Source organism: Passer domesticus, chromosome 7 (assembly GCF_036417665.1).
Source record: "Passer domesticus isolate bPasDom1 chromosome 7, bPasDom1.hap1, whole genome shotgun sequence".
Lineage (NCBI taxonomy): Eukaryota > Metazoa > Chordata > Aves > Passeriformes > Passeridae > Passer > Passer domesticus.
This window is the reverse complement of record NC_087480.1, coordinates 45,347,507-45,367,207: the sequence shown is the minus strand read 5'-3', so window position 1 is coordinate 45,367,207 and position 19,701 is coordinate 45,347,507. Positions and strand designations below refer to the sequence as shown.

The 19,701-nt window shown below is 39.7% G+C and overlaps 1 protein-coding gene across 2 annotated transcripts; it reads left to right on the top strand.

Moving 5' to 3' along the window:
- Positions 1-8,514: 8,514 nt before the first annotated feature.
- On the top strand, positions 8,515-19,476 carry RWDD3 (RWD domain containing 3). 2 transcript variants are annotated; one of them, XM_064428173.1, is made up of 4 exons: positions 8,515-8,650; positions 13,937-14,415; positions 15,126-15,241; positions 15,340-19,476. In XM_064428173.1, exons 1-4 carry the CDS (start codon positions 8,530-8,532, stop codon positions 15,458-15,460), a joined length of 837 nt encoding a protein of 278 aa, XP_064284243.1. In that variant the 5' UTR covers positions 8,515-8,529; the 3' UTR covers positions 15,461-19,476. The 2 variants fall into 2 exon arrangements, with proteins under 2 accessions (XP_064284243.1, XP_064284245.1); XM_064428175.1 differs by having other exon boundaries at positions 8,529-8,666.
- Positions 19,477-19,701: the final 225 nt, after the last annotated feature.

Genomic DNA, 19,701 nt, shown 5'->3' with positions numbered 1-19,701 from the left:
ATTCAAATACATACTTCCTCAGAAAACTTCAGTTAATCAGTTAAAGGAGGTGTAGTGTGGTATGAGTATTTTAAAGGCATGTTATGTAGAAAAGGAGAATACACTCATGCCTTAATCTTTGAACTGAAGAACACCTGTTAGAAGCAGGAAATGAGTAACCCTTTTAAAACAGCATTTCTAAAAGGACAAAATTGATATTTAATGGCTATTTATTTGAATATTTAAAAAGTGGTTTTCTAATATAAGAAAATACATTATTACAGTGTTTTCCTGTCTGTAATTTGTGACATGTAATGAATTCAGGACAGAGCCAAGCCTTATTTAACCTCCTGCAATGCATCTGCATTTGGCATCCTGGCTGCATTAATGATATTTATTACAGCATGGTTTTTTTATATAATAAGGAATTGCACAAGGGGGTGTGACTACACAGCCACACACATGAGTATAGTGAGGTGTATTACAGGTGTCTACATAACCGGGCTAAAAGGGTATCAAAAGTGCCAAGGGAGGAGGTTGAGGAGTGTTTTCTAAGGGTGATGCATGGCGTAAAGATTTGATTATTGTTTGTGCTCAGTAAGGGAAACTAACTTTTAAAGTCTTCCACTGTGATAGCTTTAAGTTTGCACAACTCAGTAAGCTTCAGGTGCTGTGCAAAACACTTGGGAAAGGAGTAAGAGAATAGCACGTTGTACCTTCTCAGATGGGGGAAGCTGCCTTCTTGAAACTCCCCAACCTTAACGGGAAAGTAGCTGGACATTTCATTTTCTGAAAGTGGCCTACGTTTAACTGATACTGGAACTTTCCTTTCCTTTCCTTTCCTTTCCTTTCCTTTCCTTTCCTTTCCTTTCCTTTCCTTTCCTTTCCTTTCCTTTCCTTTCCTTTCCTTTCCTTTCCTTTCCTTTCCTTTCCTTTCCTTTCCTCTTTCCTCTTTCCTCTTTCCTCTTTCCTCTTTCCTCTTTCCTCTTTCCTCTTTCCTCTTTCCTCTTTCCTCTTTCCTCTTTCCTCTTTCCTCTTTCCTCTTTCCTCTTTCCTCTTTTCTTTTGATAGGAAGTCTCTCTTAATGTTTCAGGAAAGTCACTTCCCATTTAAGGAAAAATTAGTCAGGGAAGCTTTCCTACTTTGGAATTCTAATGATCACGACTAGTTCCCACTTCAGAGAGAACTGTTGTGCATGGTAGGAATAAATATCCAGAATCTTAAGAGGAAAACCGTGCTCTTACCCATATGCACTTTGCTCACACCTTTTTCACCTTTTCAGTGATACAGATATATATATATGATAAATGGTAAAATTTCCATCTAAATAGGCAATATATAGATAAGATAAATGAAAATAGAGTTTGTATGAAGCAAATGAAGGAACTGACTCATGAAGGAATTGCTCTAACTAAAGATTGAGGAGTACTGTAAAGATTGAGGGGTACTCTTTCTGGGATGTGGGTTGTTTTCCTTTGGGATTATTTTGATAGTTGTTAGTTTATGTATTTGGCAACTTGAGGATTCTGGCAACTGAGGATTCTGTATTTCTCATAACTAAATATGGAAAGGCTACACCACTGTAGGTAGTACTTCAGAAGCTTCAAAAGCAGGAGTTTGCTTTGTTGATTTCAGCAGTGTGATGTTGAGAGTGTGGAAATTGTAATCGCTGCTAAATCTGGGGAAACTGTCACAAGCCACTTCATGTGTTGACTATCGCCTGCTACTTCCATCTACCACAGATTCAAAATTGTTCTTTGCTACTGTTAATGAAATGTACTACTTTGTCATCCAACTAAAAGGAGAAACAAATAAATATACTTTTCTTAACTTTGGTATTTGGTGATCATGCTTTTAGCTGTAAGAATTATTAAAATGAGCTTTTAAATTAAATTAAATTAAATTAAATTAAATTAAAATGTGTCATTTGAGATTCTATTCTGTTACAACTAAAATCTTGCTATAGAGTATATATTTGATATTGTTACTATGTATTGTGTATTACTACAATTTAACTATTGTCACATCTTTGAATATATTCGTACTCATTTTTCAGGTGAATACAAAACCAAAACCCAATTCAAGTGTTTGCTAACTGAAACAGCAGTTCTCAGAATAAGAGCATATGACAAAAAATATATTCATCCCGAGTCTGGCTAACTTGAGAGGAGTGCAAGGGAATTAAAGAAAAAATCCTAGAAGACTAAATGAAAATAATTAATTTCTACAAGCAGTAAGAATTAAGAAAGTAAATGGAGTTTTCTTCTTTAGGCTTGGGTTTCTTGATGCATGATGCATAGATGTTAGAATTAAAATTATAATTCCAATGTAAATTTGAAAAACAGTGATTTAAATTGCGCTCTTTTTTTAATCCTTAGGAAGGATGTTTTAACTAAAAAACTGTTGTTCAGGCTATATTAAAAGAAATATGTGTATATACATCAATAAATACATTTATATCCTTTCGTTGTAAGTATAGGAAGGTATGGAGAGTTCATGGAGCCCAAGAAAGTGAAGAAGTATCCTGATCAAGTCCTTTCAAGGAATTCTGCAGTGATATCAGGTTCCCAATCATGGTCAGGCTGAAACAGAATTTTGGAACCCGTCTCAAACTGAGGTTTTCCAAAGGGAAAATGCAGACATTCGCTAAAGAAAGGCTGCTTCTATAATTAGTTCTGTATTGAGATATCTAAAGTTCACCTGTGTTCTGCTTTACTGTATCAAAGCCCTGCTTGACCTATTGTGTTTGGCTCTTGCAGATGAAACAAGTTAGGGGTGCCCTCCTGGCCTGCCCTGAAGATGTGTTCTTAACAATGTCACAGTGCCCAGAAACCTCACTCTGTGGGACTGGTGGAAAAGGACTCCAGCATAACATGCCCAGCTGTGATCAGGCCTTGGGTCATGCACATGCAGTCAGGAGTGGTTCTGACCTTGATTTCCTGGAGCAGGAAGCCATTCTGCACTCAGGTTGGCGTTTTGGCTCCCCTGCACTGGGGTGCCTGGCACTGCTGCCACTCCACAGAGGCACCAGACTGCCTGCTCTGCCTCCAACACCTCCTGCTCAGTCACGAGGGACCAGCTCTCTGCTCTTCTGCAGTTTGTCCTGTTAGTATCTGGCCAACATGAGTGCTCTGTAACTGGGGAGTAATTCAGAGGCTGATCTTTCTGGAATGCCTGGAGTTCCTGACTCTCTTGAATCATCCTGCATTTTTCCCTTGGAGGCAGTTTGGAAGGGGGAGCTGTAGCTCTTCTATCATTCTTCATTTATTTTTTTTTTCCTCCTGCCCCCTAGAAACACCTTTTCTTCCTTTCATACTATGCTCATGTCCTAGCTTCAATCCCTGTAAGAATTTTTCAGCTAAGCCTTAAAATTTCTGCCCTGCTTTGCTGTAAGAGACTGTGATGCTGTAAGATAGTTGTGTCATTCTTGATTATTGGTACTTTCTACTGCCAAAGCAAAGTGTTTTGGATTACCACTTTTGAATTATGAAGTGAAAGAGGCATGCTAGTTTAGTGTGAAATTTTGTCTAGTATTTACATAATTTATTTACCATCAGGACTTTAATGTGCTCTGTAAATTTGAAGTCTCAAATGCACTGATGAATACTGTTCTGCTTTCAGAAGGTGTGAGTGACAAAGGACCTCTCAGTGCTCTGAAAATGGCCATAAATAGTCTTATCTTACACACTCCCATTGTGTTTGTTCCATTCTTGTATCAAAATGTGGGGGAAGAGGAGCTAATGTGCCAAATTGCAAGAGACGAAGGCAGATACATTGCTGTAGCTCAGCAGCTAAAAATGAACTGCCGGACTAAGAAGCACTTCCTAATATTTGGACTTCTACTGAAGTTTGTTTTTTATAGAGGGTAGAAATGCCTCTTTCAGAGCCATCCCTCTTTAGAGACTCCCAGCACTTACTAAATGATATGGCACGCTAATTCTCTGTTTCCTTGCTTACACCTGGAGGAGAATTCATGTAGTAAGGTTCTACAAGCCAGTGTACTTCATGTGGAAGCTGAACTTTCTGAGGATAGAATATACTACTCAATGCTAGATGTGCTTATCACTTCAGTATCATACCCTTCCCTACCCACAAGTATTTTTACATATGTTCTTTTTTAAAATGCACAGGATTGCTAGCTTTTTACAAATTTTGAGTAGGCAACTTCATGCATTTTTTCTCTCACTGAAAGAAAATGTATTCTGTTTATCATTCTACCTTTGTACAAGGTAAATTGCATGCTAAGATCTTTATGCAGTGAATCAAGTAAGTATTGATTCTCTCATCAGTGGAATCTATAGTCATATTAGACATGTCAGGTCATAAAAAGCAACCATTTTAGTTTGCATTAGAGGGCTAATCACTTTTATGTGCTTCTCCTTCAAGAAAAAATGGCTTGTCAAACTCCTAAAGGAAGAATTTTATATTCTTCTATGAATGTGACAGTTACATCTATTTGGTCTTACTACTTGTACCTCACATTACATAGAAACTTCTGGGCAGAATACTGGACTGCAGACCTTACTGTGGGGCCTTGGCCATGTGTGAAATGACACATTATAACCAGGGAGCCACGGATTCCGATGGCAGCTCCCCACAATCCAGGTCTGCCTATCTGCAGTATGGGTACATACTTCTGACTGGAGTCAGAATGAATCCAATTTTCCAAGGATTATATAAGTTTATTGGAAGTATTAGGATAGTTATTAGACTTCATTAATAAAATTTAAAAGATTAGATTGTATCTTTTGCTGACGTTCAGTTTGGACCATGGCCTCTCTCATAAAACAGAAATCATCACATTTGTTTTCTACATATTATGGAAAAAAAAAAAAGACTGTCATGTTTTTTGTTTTCCAATGTTATGCCAATTTTGTAGTAACTACAGAAAGTTTTAGCTATTTTGCTAACATGCTGCTGTTCTTGCCTCCAGCTTCTGAAGACTATGACCCCATAAACCTCCTGTCTGCAGAGATAGCTAATGCTTTAATTGATCATTAGTACACTTTCAAAATGAGTTTCCATCTGCCAAAAGATTAAGTGTCTCAGGGAATTGACTGAGAGCAGTTTGATATATGGAGGATAAATGCAAGTGCCTTTAAAAAGCACTGCTAGATCACAAATTCTTGAAAAACTTGCTTCTAAAAGCAAGGAAAAGTAATAGGAAAGGTTTTCCCTCTGCTTTGTTTTTACCTCAAATTAAGTATTTTTTTATACATCATTGAGAATTTGTTACCTCATTTTCAAGAACTGAAAAGCAAAACCTCATGAAAATGCTGAATTTAACCTTACAGCAAACCACGTAATTTAATTTGCAATGTAAATTTTTTGTTAAATAGGTTCATTTCAACTGTAAAAAAAAACACAGGGAAAAAAAAGAAAACTTTTCCACTAGCTGTACTTAAGAATATTAGGAGAAAAATACTTCCATGTTTTATCATGTATTTTCACAATTACTGGGATTGCTTCTCTTTCTGTTTTCTTCAAGCTTTTGCCTTGGTTTATTTGGAGAGATTTTTACGGGTTTCCTGTTGGTTTCTCTCTGCCATTTTTGTACAAGGCACTTAGGGAAAGACTTCTACCACTGCAATAGCACTTAAAGTTGTTATGAGAGAAATGGTTCTTTCTCAGGTCTCTGAAGAAGCAGTGCTATTTAACTCGGGTAAGGACAGTTCTGGCTCTGCCATTCTGGCTGCATTAGAGCTGGCAGCACTGTTGTATCAGAAAATATGAGCACTGCAGCTGTCCTGCAGCAGTGCCAAAAGGCAGAGGTGCTGCACTGGTCAGCTGTCACCTTTGCTGTGGTTATGGGTTCCTCATTAGTGTTGGTCTTGTGAACCCCAAATGGGCAACTGCAGTGACCTCTAGACTTCCCAGTGTCCTTCAACGCCTTCTGGAGGAAGTGCTTTTAGCACCGCCTGCAGCTACGATCGAGGAGGTGGCAAAGGGGCTGGCATGGAATTGGTGGTAAAAAGATACAGATTTAAATTTCCAAATTTACTGTTTTCCAAATGTCTATCTACTCCTGCGGGAGGATGGATTGCAGAGGAATAAGAGACAGTGCTAAGGGCAATCTCACCCCTGAGGGGGTGCAGCTGTGCTAATTACCAGGGATTAAGAACAGGCCCACCCTTAATAGGACACAGGTATCTCCAGTGAGGCTGTGTGTCATAAAAGGGTGGGCTAGCTAGTTGAGAGTGTTGGAGTCAGTTGGCTGTGCTGTGGTGAGGAGCTGCCCAGGAGATGGCATAAAGAAGGTATGAAAGTTTTACAGTATGGCAATGATGTACTCCTCCTCTGATTTGGTACTCAGGTTAGGGGAAAAACTGGTCCAAATGCCCCATTTTATACATATTCACTAGTGGTTGTTGAAACAACACCCGGTTGAGGCTGTAATTATAGTGAGTGGAAGGTAAAGGATACTGGTTTTGCCAATAACCCTGGGCAGATTAATCTAACCTATGTATGAAAGGTTGCATTCTGTTTGCCTTGTCAGGCAAAGTGGAAGATACTGGTGTCACAATCATTCTGTGACAGGATGTTGGAACTGGCTTAATATAAGCTGACTAAGAAGTGAAACTTTTCTTTTTTGATTTTATTTGCCACATGTTGATGGGAAGTATCCATATAGAGAATGTGCCTAAAATTCCATCAAACACTTCAATGCTTGAAGAAATAAAGAAAGAGGGGAAATAAGATCTTGACTTTCAATTTCATAATAATGCAATATGAAGGCCAGATTGTAACTGTAGATGTTCATTTCAAATTTAAATATTTAGCATTTTCAGTTGTCTGTGAATACACGAAAATTTATTACATTAAGATGGAATTTAGATCTTTGACATGAAGCTGATATTTTCATAGAGTGAAAAATATCAAGCTGACATTATACTGTCTCATTTGATGACTTCCAAATGTCAGAGTGCAGTAACTTATTCATAGGGACCTCCATGTCTTGTGATAGTGTCAATTCAAAAGACATTTACATCGACTTTTTTATTTAAACATGTAAAATGGAATATGCAAAGTGGCAGAGGAGAAGGGGGAAAGACCAGGGCAAGGAAGTTCTTAATAACAGAATGGAGGCACTTCTAAGGCTAATTCCCACCACAGCCTTCTTTCTGATAGCAGCCCGGCTGTGCTGCTCCCGCCCAGCATCTTCCTCCTCCCCTGCTCAGCCACCTCGTAGTTCTTGTCATTTCAACACAAGTTAGGGGGTTAGAAATAGCAGGATATACTATCCTGAAAAGTAACCCCCCACCCTTGCTTTTAAAAGTGATTTTGTAATAATAGGAGATGTTAGATGATTTTGCCTGGGTGTTAAATGATGCCTATATAATTTAGATCAAAGTTACAAGGTGCTTATATAGTTTGAGTTATAAGATATCAGTATAACCTGATGTATCTATATAACCTGATATCTATATAACCTGAATCATAGTTTTTTTATGCCTATATAACCTGAATCATAACTTTTCTACCTATGTAACCTGATATAAATAACTTTTTATACAATGTAATGGCTAGTACATGGTTAACTAGTTGCTTAATGCTGAATAGACAAAAAAGAAGGAAAAAACTCGGCAGGTGGATAGCTGTAGAGATAGGTAAGTACAGTACTAATGAGAAATTGGCAAGTGCAAAGCCAATTAGCCACAAAACAAAGAACTTAGGCTGGTCAGACCAGACAGACCAAGGAACACCGTAACTATGTATGCTCTGAAGACAAAGTTGAGAAGTTGAGATGTGAAGACCTTGGAAGCCTTTATCAAAGACCCCCGCTGACCCCCAAATTGGGGAGGCACAAGCACAGTGCAAAAGAACAATCTAATAACCACCAGATCACACAATGTAAATTAGTTCTGCTGCTTATGTGATGATGTTTTAGTGATACTAAGCAGTACTCACTGCATAAATACAGCACAGACAAGGGTGGGTGAGTTAGGTGGAGATACCCCCTCACTTCCAATGCTGCAATAAGCAAATACCTGCTCTATAGATATGGGGATTTATTTCCAGCCTATCTTTCAGGCATCATAATGGTACTGTTGGCAATGCACAACCTCGGTGGGAGGGCTGGTAACAGGGTTGTGAAGCCACAGTAGCTGAATGATAAGAAATACTATTTTATATTATAGTAATCTTTGTGCAGGGCTGTGTGCAGCTGCGATCCAGGGGGTCGTGTACAGCCGGAGGCCGAGCCGGCTCTTCCTCATGTGGGTCAGATCATTGCACCTTGCGGCAGGGCCGGAGGGACAGGGGCCCGGGGCCGCTCACAGGGGCACGGCGCGAGGCCGGTCACGGGGGCATGGTGCGGGCTCCTCGGCTCGGGGCCGGTCACGGGGGCATTGTGCGGGCTCCTCGGCCCGGGGCCGGTCACGGGGGCATTGTGCGGGCTCCTCGGCTCGGGGCCGGTCACGGGGGCATGATGCGGGCTCCTCGGCCTGGGGCCGGTCCCAGGGGCACGGCGCGGCCCTCACACCGCCCACAGCGGCCATTTTGTTCTCCTCCCTGCGGCGCGGTCCGGGCCGGCGGCGCCCCCTGGCGGCCATGGAGTCGCCCCCGCGGCCGGCAGGGGGCGCGGCGGCGCGCGCCGGCGGCCATGTCGGAGCTGGCGCGGGAGGAGCTGTCGGCGCTCGCCGCCATCTACTGCGAGCCGGGCGCCTGCGAGGTGCTGGCGGCCTCAGGTGATGCGGCCGCGCTCCCTGCCTCCGGCCCGGGCTCTCCCGGCCGACCGTGTCCCGGGAGGAAGCGCTGCGGGGCCGCTCCCGGCGGGGCGGAGCCCCGGGGCAGCACGGGCGCAGTCGCTCGTTGCTGTCCCTTGCCGCGTGTCCCTGCCCCGCCGGGTCTCTGTGCTGGCGGCTCGCTTGCGGCGCGGGGCCCTGCTCGGTGCCCTGAGGGCCGCGCTGGGAGCGGGCTGGCCGCTCTCTAGGCAGACAAGCAGGTGACTCTTGTACGCGTTAAGGTATTTGTCTGGTAATACTGAGTCCCTACAGCTTTTGCAGTGCATCAGAAGCGTTGGGTTATCTCTGGTTTTTTTTGGGGTAAGCTGACTACCTGGGCACTGTGACGTGCCAGATGTTACTGCTGCTCCAGCAGGAAGTGTATGGCTGTAGGTTTTACAGGTGCTGAGGCTGAGGTGTTGTGTCTGCCGTGGGTGGAATGATCAGGCTTGTGGTGCTTGCTCCCGTCAGCTGCTGGATGCTGCAGACCAGGAGCACAGATAGCTGCCTTCATGGTTTCTGCACCAGCCATGGTGGCCGCTGATCAGAACATAGTATTAAGAGATGGGGTCTTCACTTTTTTTTCAGTGAAGATACCCCTTCAGCAAGGGAGAATAAATCTCAGTAGTCCCAATGTACAATAGCAGCTCTATCAGGCTTAAATGTCAGGTGGGATACGCAAGTGTTGGTGTCTAGATCCAGGCCATTTAGTAAGTTTTGCTTGGTGCCTGCCACAGATGTGACAACTCCTAGGTGTTTGTTGGAGGGAGATGCACATACACACAGATTGTGTATATTGTCTCTATTGTGTACCAGAGGTTGCCGGTGTCTGGGAGCTCTTGCGGAGTTCTGCCCAGCGCAGTGATGGACAGGGAGCAGCTTCCTGCTGCTTGGAGTGCAGTGAATCCTGGGGAGTGCTGCTAAAGATGGATGTAGTGGCCTGCTGTTAGATTTTGTCTGCACGTGTGTGTATTCAGCCCTAAAGAACTGGGATTGATAAGGAGACTTTTTTTTTTTTTTACTGGGAGGGTGATTGAGTGCTGGAGGCTGCCAGGAGAGCTTGTGGAGTCTGCCTCACTGGAGATGTTCTGAATATCTGGATATTGTCCCAGGGAACTGTCCTGTTGTAGATGACTGTGCTTGAGGGGAGAGGGTGGGTGAAGGCATTAGTGTCTGCAGGGAGCACAATTAACCACAGTAATCTAAACCTACCAATTTTGTATCTAGATACATGACACCTCCCGCTCCAGTGCGGGCATGTAATTCCGCCATTTAGTTTTTTAAAAATTGGTATTTAGGGTTGTATTTTTAAAATATGATTGATGAAATGTTTCAACTGAGCTTTATTTTTAAGTGAAAAATTCCAAGAATGTTATTTTTGGCATAGATTGAAAAAGCAGTATCCAGGCTTATCAGATGTTAATTAAAAAAAACCAAACAAACCTGAGCATATCTGAACATTGCATATACACAACTGTTCCTCCAAATATTTTGAGAAATATAGGCACATTCTTTTCTGTGCTTCATATATGGAAGAATGATTTTGTGTTTGTAAGTTACCAGAATCTAAAAGGTTTAAAACCCTTCAGGTACATAAAGTGAGGTGCCACAAGTGCACAATAGGAGTAGGCTATTTTATTTATATTGTTATGTGATCTTGGAGGGCCTTTAACCAGGCTGTGTTCATTATATGGTAGGATCAGGTATATTTCATTTGTTTACATAGTTTTCTGCTGGAATTGAAAAGATTATTTTACAACAATGATTATTGGTATTTTTCTTACTCTTGGAATTTACTTGTTGGAGCTGCAGAATCTCTAGTCAGTGTACAATTAACTTGCGCTCCAGTCATTAGATTACATTTGCTTTATCTCTTCAAACCATGTAAATTGTCATTGACAAAGGATGCACAGACATAACTTCCAGGAAGACTGTTAGGTTATGTAATCTCAAAGACATTAAGAGTAATTTGTGTGTAGATCCATGGGATCAAAAAGGAAGCCACTGGGGATTCGTGGTTTTGAGGAATGTAAGAGAATGCTTTTACAGGTCTCTTGGTATGGTAAAAACTTTGGCTTTTTGGAATTTAACAATGAAGTATTCAGGATGTAAAATGTGTTTTTATCAAAACCAATGTGTGGATGAATTTAAATAAACTAATTACAATGTATCTTTTTTACCTTACATGTCTATTTGCAAAGATTAGTGTTACAGATAGAAATCCATAATTTAATTGTTAATCTGGTCTCTTTTGGTCTCTTCACCAAGCTTGCTATAAAAATATATTTAGATATTCTAAGCTTGTACGTTAGTAGGTGCCATTTTCTGAATTTAAAAATAGACTGCATGTGTTGCATAAAATGCCTTTGGGCAGGAGAGGAGGGGGATATCTGTCTGGTTGACATGGAACATAAGAAAAAATCTGAAGTATGCTAGAGCTAAATATACTGATAAGCATGCAGCTATGGGGGGAAATGAGTTAAAATGTATTGAGTTTAGTCTGATTAGCACATTAAATGCCAGCAGAACAGTCATACCCAACCTTTTATTTCAGAAATAATCATGTTGCTGTGAAGACAACTCTGCCCTCGTAGCTTGTGCAAACAAAGGAAATATTTCTTGGGAGCCAGGTTGCGCAGGGCGCCGGTGGTTTGCTCTTTGTTCTGCCAGTGTCTGCAGCACTGGTGCAGAACATGGACGCTGCAAGGTTTAAATAAACTTTAGATGCTGTAGCCCTGCAAAGGTTTTGAACTGATTCTTCTTTTTAAAAAAGTAAGTCTGAAGCAGATGTAAATGAGCACAGCTGGGCTTTTCCTGATGGCTCAGGGTGATACACCTTGGGATGCGAGGCTGTTCTGCCTCCTTCAGATTAGTTCATCACAAGGAAAGGTGTGAGATTTTTGCAGGTTTAAGAATAAGATCACTGCAGCAGGAGGTCCTTGTCGGAGGGGCAGGGTTGGCCTGTCTATCCCTCTGTTGCTTCTGAGTTGGTGAGACCTGTTGTGACAAGCTAGTGGAAAAATCCTAGGAGGATTATCAGAAAGGTAACGTGTTTTTCTGTCACTGTTATTAAGCTGGTGATAGTGTTTTTCAGCTTATTTAGGCTGTGCATTTTAAAATCTCATGGCAACATAGTTTAAAACAAAGGGATTCTCAGGCAGGATTTCAGTAATGCTGGCCCCGTTCAGGCAGATGCCAGCTGGCTGTGCCAGGTGGGGCTGCCCTGAGTGGGGGCAGCTGAGAGCCATGGGGCAGCAGTGCTGTGTGTGCAGACAGCTCCGTGGTGGCATGGAGGGTGCTGGGGCCCCAGGACACACAGGGCACGTTTGCTGCCTGTGGCTGTGTGTGCTGAGCCTGGCATAATGGCAGAGGAGCTACAGCTGCTGGTGCCCAGGGAGAAACATTTGTCAGAGCAGCAGAAAACAGAAATTAGGGGTGGGAAGACTTGAGGTCCTGCTTGGTAACTACTGACCATGGGCAAGGGTCTTCTTCCAAGGCTGGTGTTTTTCTGAGGAATACATTTATCTTAAAAGTAGTCTGGAACCTTTGGTAGGGACTTGGAGGATGGAAGACAAACTCCTGTTGGCAGGAAATGACTCTTTTGACGTGTGGTGCCTGTAAATACGGGCATGGTTGGGTGGCATTTCATTGAATTCACTGGAATTGCATCTACTGCTTTCACCACTGGATTTGACTTGGAGACTTCATCATAGTACTGGTAGAATTTGATTATTGGCTTTGGAGGGTTTGCTGATTTTATTTTGTGACATCTCTGATCTTGAGAGTTCTTTGTATGGCCCAGGAAGGAGGTTTGAAAACAAGCCCTTGCATAAGCTCTCTAAGGTACTTCTGTCTGTCCAAGTCACTTTTAGTTTCTTTCACTTTTTTAGTAGGTTTCAAGTACAAAATCATACATTTTATGTGAGAGGCACTGTGAGAGATTGGTTAGTGGCATCAGTAATACTAATCAAACATAATTCATCTGACTGTCATGTAAAGGAAGGTAAGGTAAGGTGGAGGGGAAAGAGTGCAAGTCACTTCAAAAGACCTGCTCTGAAACTCAGCTCTCCTCTAATCTGCCTTTCAAATCTGGCTTCTCCTGCCCTCATAGAGTGAATCAACCTGACATTTTAGCAATTTTTGAAAGAAAAGGAGTGAAGTGTTTAGAATGCATCAAAGGAGTGAAGCAGAGAACATCTGAAGAAGATCATCTTTTGTCTGATTGATACCCTCTTACTCATGGCAAAGGAGCGAAAGTAGGTTAGGTCTTTGTCCATGCTTTTCACTTTGTCAAGTTTTGTATTGTTTTTCTGTGAAACTTCTAGTTAAGAAGGTTTTATTTCACGAAATACTGTACATAACTGTCATATTAAGCATATTTGATTATATGATTTATCAGGATGATGTGATCTTCAGCCTTTCCTGCTGCATACTGAGTGTATCCATTCCACTCTGAAAAGAATTCTATTCTTAAGCAGACCTACAACAGATCTTGAGAGGCTATGAAGTTATAGAAACATACATTAATATGAGTACATGCATATTTATATATGTAGTATCTAGGGTCAGGTGTCCAACAGAGATGGTTTTCTTATGTCAGTCCAACTGTTGTAGAGGAGTTGGCAGAAAAGATTTAAGTGTATTTTTTCTGCAAGTTGTAGGGGACAAAGAATCTTCTTTCTTTCTAAGTCTCTGCTTAGTGTGGAACTGCTTTTGAGTGATTGTCTTAAAAAATACCTGGTGCAAGTCTGTTTGCCTTGCATTAGTATTGATGTTAGAAGTGTTACAGATTTCTTTAGGAGTGAACTTAGGGCAGTGCTGAGTCCATCCAGAAAAGTCTCTATTTTCAGTTGTCCTTGCTTTTCCTTGCTTGTGCTGTTGAGCTGTGGAAGCTGAGTTATGTGTTTGAGAGAGACAATTCTTTATTACTGGCTTGTCTAGACTTTGAAAGAGCCAAAAGGTGTGAATGCTTTTTAGAATGTGTTAATAACTTTCCTTCTACTATGTTATAGAAGTGTTTCATTTCAGGATTCCCTGCAGGTATAGCTTGAGCCATTGGTTGCAAGCCCCCACCCTGCAAAAAAAAAAAAAAATCACCCCTCTTATTTTATGGGAAATGTCAATTATTTGAGTTGAATTGTTAAAGAAAATAACATGATTTAATGATGTATATGTATTTCAACTTCAAGCAAACTATTAATGTTGTTTTTTTTTTTTTTTTTTCTGTTTTCCAGAGACACATGGAATCTCATTTAGAATTCAAATCAGTGTGAAAGAAGTGCTGGATACAGATGTAGTTTTAAAGCTGTTATTTCATTTACCAGTCGATTACCCATCAACTGTACCAGATATTTCTGTTAACTCAGACCAGCTTACAAGGGCCCAGTGTATGGATGTGAGAGAGAAGTTACTTGAACAAGCAAAGCAGCATCTTTCTGAGCCCATGGTACACGATCTGATTCTTTGGGTACAGCAGCATCTTAAAGATATCATTAAGCAATCAGCAACAGTTTGCAATGAAAAAACTACTTTGTCAAAAGGAGCAGAAGATGGTATCTGGATGGTCCTTTTGCATTTGGATCACATGAGAGCAAAGGCAAAATATGTGAAAACTGTGGAAAAATGGGCTTCAAATCTAAGGCTGACTGGAAGACTGATGTTCATGGGCAAGATAATATTGATTCTTCTTCAGGGTGACAGGAGCAGCATTAAGGTGCAGGAACAATGAATGCTGACTAGTTCTATCGATTTACCACTGAAACCTCTGTGTCTGAATATTTTGTGTGTGTTTTTCTAAGATTAACAATTTTGGAAGCAAATTGATCATTATGAGAGTGGGAAGACCCAGCAACTTTATTCTGTATTTAAGAAAAAGGTGTTCTGTTCTGTCTACAGTGATGCCTGTAGATCTGTGGCCTGTATTAGTTTGCTTCCCACTGGAACTATACCCCCATATCCCTTTGTTTCCAGACCTTAATATGCCTAGATTCACTTATCCATATTTCCCAAATGCCCCAAAAAGTGGAAAAGTTTTTGATGAGGAATTAATAACAGATATATTTCTAACTCATAGTTAACTGTCTCTTTCCTTGACTTAAAACCACATGGTGCTCCTAGTGCATGCCTGGGCTTTGAAATTCTTGTCTGTATGTACAAACTTCCACTGCCTTAGGTGTGTTTTTGTGGTGATGTTGGAGGAGAATGTTTTGGCTTTTCTAACTCTTGTTCTCCTAATCAGTTAGGCTTACTTAACTTAAAACTGATGAATAGAAGCAGTCATGCACTTGTTGGCATGGGCACTGTCAAAGTTTGATTGCTGTGTTTTAAAAAAAAAAGACTACATTTTGAGTGAGCTTTTGCATTTTACTAAACTTTGGAACTACTAGGTGACATTTAATATTTTGGGGTTTTTTTGTCATTTAGGAGTACTTGATTCTTCAGAAAACTTCTAAGGTAGATGTGGACTCAAGTGGAAAGAAATGCAAAGAGAAAATGATGAGAGTACTGTGTGAGACAGAACTACAGTCCCAGCATAAAAGGTATAATTTAGTACTGTTGTGGATAGAGAAGTAACAGAATTGATAATTACATTCTGACAAATCCAGGCATATTCATGAGTTTCCCTTTTACAATGTAGGTTTCAGACGTTTGAAGTCAAAGAATACTCAGCACCGGAGGAGCTACAAAAGGAATTTGAAACTGCAGGACTTACAACTCTGTTCTCTGAGTTTGTTCCTCCTCTCTTAAAATACAATTAAAAGAAACCACTGGACCTTTGACCAAAGCAGTAGTTGAATGCAGATACTGATGGAAGATAAAAGGACTAATGTGGCAAAACAATGTTGAAGCTTTTCTACAAGAAGTACCAGTAATAGTCATCCTTTTGCAAGAAGAAGGCAATTAATACGTTAAGAACTGATAATTTTTTGACATTTATGTCAAAAAACAATGTGATGTTGATTGTTATAATTGCATGGCAAGCATGAGAGACTGAGAAGAAATAATTCTAAAAAACTAGTCTTCTAGTCAGACTCTGTTTCATAGTCCCTGTTTTTCAATACTCTGTTTCTTCTCTCTCATGGTAGAATTTGTCAGTAATGGCCTGTTAGAACACATGATTCATTTTGCTTTGGAAGACTGTTTGAAGATATTTCCATAAAAATCATAGCAAACACAGATTTAAATATGTGAGGACAGCATATACTTAATGTCCCTTAGGAGTTCATATGCTAATTTTTCATTCTCCCTTTAAATGACTACAAATACTAGATGGTTGATTTGAAGAAAAAACTCATGTCACTTGAGGCCTGAAAAAAAACGTAGAAGTGTCTTTTTGAATATTAGTTTTTATTCTAAAACTTAAAAGAAGATTCATGTGGAGGATTTAAATTGATAAAAAGCTGAGGTAGAGCCAATTGTAATATTTTCTTTGATAGTTTACAGATGTCTTTTTGCACTTTATCTGGTTTTACTGTCTGTGCAGCTTCAGATATCTTGATTCAATTAAACTGTTGGAGCAGTGTATATACAGACTTCAGTCTTCCATCTTTCAAGGCTTCTGCCAAGTTGTTTTTATTTGGGTTTTTTTTTTTGATTAGTCACTGGCCTTGGCCAACCTGTAATTTTGTTTTATCAGTAGTTTGTTTTACATCTGTATAATGTTACAAATTATATGCATAATGGTGTGAATTGTGCAAGTTGTGCAAGTTCTGTTTACCTAGGGAGGATTGGATACTATCTATTATGATCCTTGATGTGTGTCCTTTGGTTTCTATTTTACCTGAAACCATTCTCTAACAAGACTAGATAAATTATCCCATAATAAAAAATTTTCAGTCACGATTTGCTTAGTAGCTAGTACTGCCATTTGCCATTTCAATTGGCTTTAGCATGTAGCTAAACATGTGCTTTACTGCTCTCTAAAATTCAGTGTCAGAAGCCAAATATCTCATGTATTCTGTAATTAAAAAGATTTGATCAATTCAGTATAAACTAATTTATTTCCATTGTTCTGGGGGAAGACCAGTATATTTGTTTAGTTCCGAAAGTGTGGTTTGGCAAATCATTATGTAAGATGGGATTTCCTGTTTCATGCTCAGACCATGAGATCATACCTCTTCCTTTATGTATTCTGGAAAGGCAACTAAAGCAGACGAGGAAGATTTTTATATTTTACTGTTTGAGCTATCAGATGCATAAAGGGCTGTATATTGTTTGAAAGTCCCTGAAGTTTTTCAGGAGTTTGGTGATTTTCCTAATATAGAGTGTCTCAAATATGTATATTGTATGTTATTTATGCACTGATGTAAATTTACTGAGATAGTAGCAATGTTCTTCTTAGTGAGTCTTTCATGTTTGCCATATACAGTACTTCAGGATCAGTAGAAAAGAGACTGGGTTGAACAGGTTTTACAAATCTGTTCTATATTATTTTGAAATTGCTTCCTAAGGGACAGGAAATCTAATTTTCTATCATTTTAAGTGCATGTGAAGATGAATTCTTACTTCTGTTTTATTCTTCTTTGTAAAAGTATCTTTAAAATATTAAAATAACGTATATTTTAAATTACAGTTTCCAGAATCGAGCTGTTCTCAGGTGTTGAAAAATGGTGTGTCAGTGCAGTATAAAGTTTTGAAAAGCTGCTGAGTGTCTCCTTATACTGTGTGACAGATCTGACAAATGTCAAACTCAAGAAAAGGCCTATGCATGTACAGCATAAGGAAACATAATCGGTATCTCTCTGCAAAACTAAATGTTGTAAGATTTTGCCAGATGCATTGTACATCTCCTGATTTTAGGAATCGGGTTGAATGGCATTACTTACTTGTGTGATCTCAAAATGCGTGTGATTTCAAAAATAATTGAGGCAGAAGTTGTTGTTATCATCTTTCTTGCAAGATTAGATGCAACCTTACTAAAGTTTTCCTCTCTACTGGAAAAGCCATTTGTGGTGTCAGTGGCTGCCAGTTGCACTTGAATGTAAACCCATGTATGTTTTTGAGTTTTACTGCCTGATGCCTTCTTGCTCAACTGTTTGGCCAGAGCTGGCATTCTGCGACAGCCAGTTAAAAAGTTATAATTGGGTACACTGCAGCTCTCTCCTGATGTGTGCTCATCTTCCTGCCAAATGAAATGGTAAGAAGCTGGATGATTTCTATGTTTCAGGAGATGGAAAATGCAGTTTTTACAGTGGATTTTTACCGTAGTTGGATTTGTTATTCACTAGCTCACACTGGACAAATCCACAAGTTCACTGTAGAGAGTTTATAAACTACAGTTTATAGCTTGGTTTGATGTGCTTCAGGAGAATTACAAATCTGCTCAGCTTGATACAGTTCAGACAGCAGAGAACATGAGAACTGATGTCAGTCTGATTCTGTTAAGGCAAATGCTTTTGCCTGCCTATCAATCAGTCACTTATTTTGAAGGGGTAGGAGGATATCTTCTGTTCAGACAAGTAAACAATATTTTTAAAGGCTGCTCTTTTGGAAGGATGTTGCAGCTGTCTGTTAACTGATGGTTAGTTTGCATTCATTGTAAAAGGAGGTGAGCTAGCCTGTGAGCCTTTGGGGCACAAAAGTCATCAGGATGGGTCCTGTGGTGCATGTTCTGCCTTCCAAGGGAGCTGAGGCAGACGCAGAAGAACAAAATGCACAGATACAGAAGAGCAAGAAGCAGGGAAAAAATGCATCAGTGTGCAAAAAGTTAGTGAAGTGTATGTAACTATTGGAATCTGACAATTCAGTTGCAAGGAAGAAGAAATCCACAAATTAAAGGCAATTTAACAAATTAGAAGCTACCTTTCTTGTGGATGTGGTTTATAAATAGTTCTTCAAACAGCACGGTCAGTAAAGCCTTGTTTCCTGTGGCCTTGCTAGTTTCTAAGCTATAGCACACATGAAGCCTTCCCTGCAGGAGATGCATTCCTGATGGTGTTCTCCAGGTGGGTTCCCCTGTGCCTGGTATTGATTGTGCATAAATTGATTAGTTCTTGCATAAATCTTTATGAATAGCATTTTTTCACCTGTTACCTTCCTCATCAAAGTCTTAGGTACTTGGTTTCTTTCAGGTTGTTAACCTGTCATTTTATTTGAAATTACTTAAATTCAAAAGTTCTAGGAAAACTTTGTAGTATAAATATATTTGCTTCTGCATGGACAGCATGGATGTGTAATCATAGTTTACTTTTAAAATCAGGATAAAATGAAAGATGTTGCAACAGGAATGATAACTTGAAGAATTAAGTTTGTTAGGACAAAACTGAGGTTTGATTGGTGTTTTTGAATACCTTGGCTAATTAAGTATGAAGAAAACAAAAAATAGGTTGAGGAAACAGAAATGATCCAGAGGAGGGAAATAAATGGGTTATATCATCAGTATTGGGAATTCACCTTGTTTTCATGCTTGGTCTCAGTAATTCTTCCCCCCACCACCCCTGAATTTATTTGATGTTACAGGGAGGACAGGACACTGTAAGAACTCATATATGAAAATCATTGACACAATCAATTAAAAATAAATGAAAGTAGATATGATTGTTTTCTGAATAAGGCTGGTTTTTGTGGATTTGTAGTTACATCTCATTTTCCTATAATAAGAGCATTTGTCTCTTGCTTCTGCTGTGAATGACCCACAAAATCCACTGAGATGAGTATAAATTATATACAGAGGTACTGTAATGAGCCTTAAGAAACTTCATAGTGGAAAAAATATTTTGTTTATGTTGTTTCTTTTAAAAATAGTTTAATAAACTGTACATATGGATGATTTAAAGCGGAGTGTCCCTTGATTTGTTCAGCTTATCTGTGAAAATATAAACATAACTATGCTATAGTACATTTGAAATAAGATGATGAAATGTTGCACTCACTGTATTTCTGCCAGAGTTTGAGACTGAAATTGCTTATATTATGAAATAGTGCAATTGCTAGAATCAACTTTAATATATCTTATAGCAGTAGTAAGCATTATCTTCCTGTCTTTTTGTGTATAACACAT

Excerpts from the sequence above, each read along its gene's own strand:
- RWDD3 (XM_064428173.1), top strand. The coding sequence starts at position 8,530 with ATGGAGTCGCCCCCGCGGCCGGCAGGGGGCGCGGCGGCGCGCGCCGGC. Across the intron at positions 8,651-13,936 it reads GCGAGCCGGGCGCCTGCGAG|AGACACATGGAATCTCATTT; the intron begins GTGCTGGCGGCC and ends TCTGTTTTCCAG. Across the intron at positions 15,242-15,339 it reads CTACAGTCCCAGCATAAAAG|GTTTCAGACGTTTGAAGTCA; the intron begins GTATAATTTAGT and ends TTTACAATGTAG.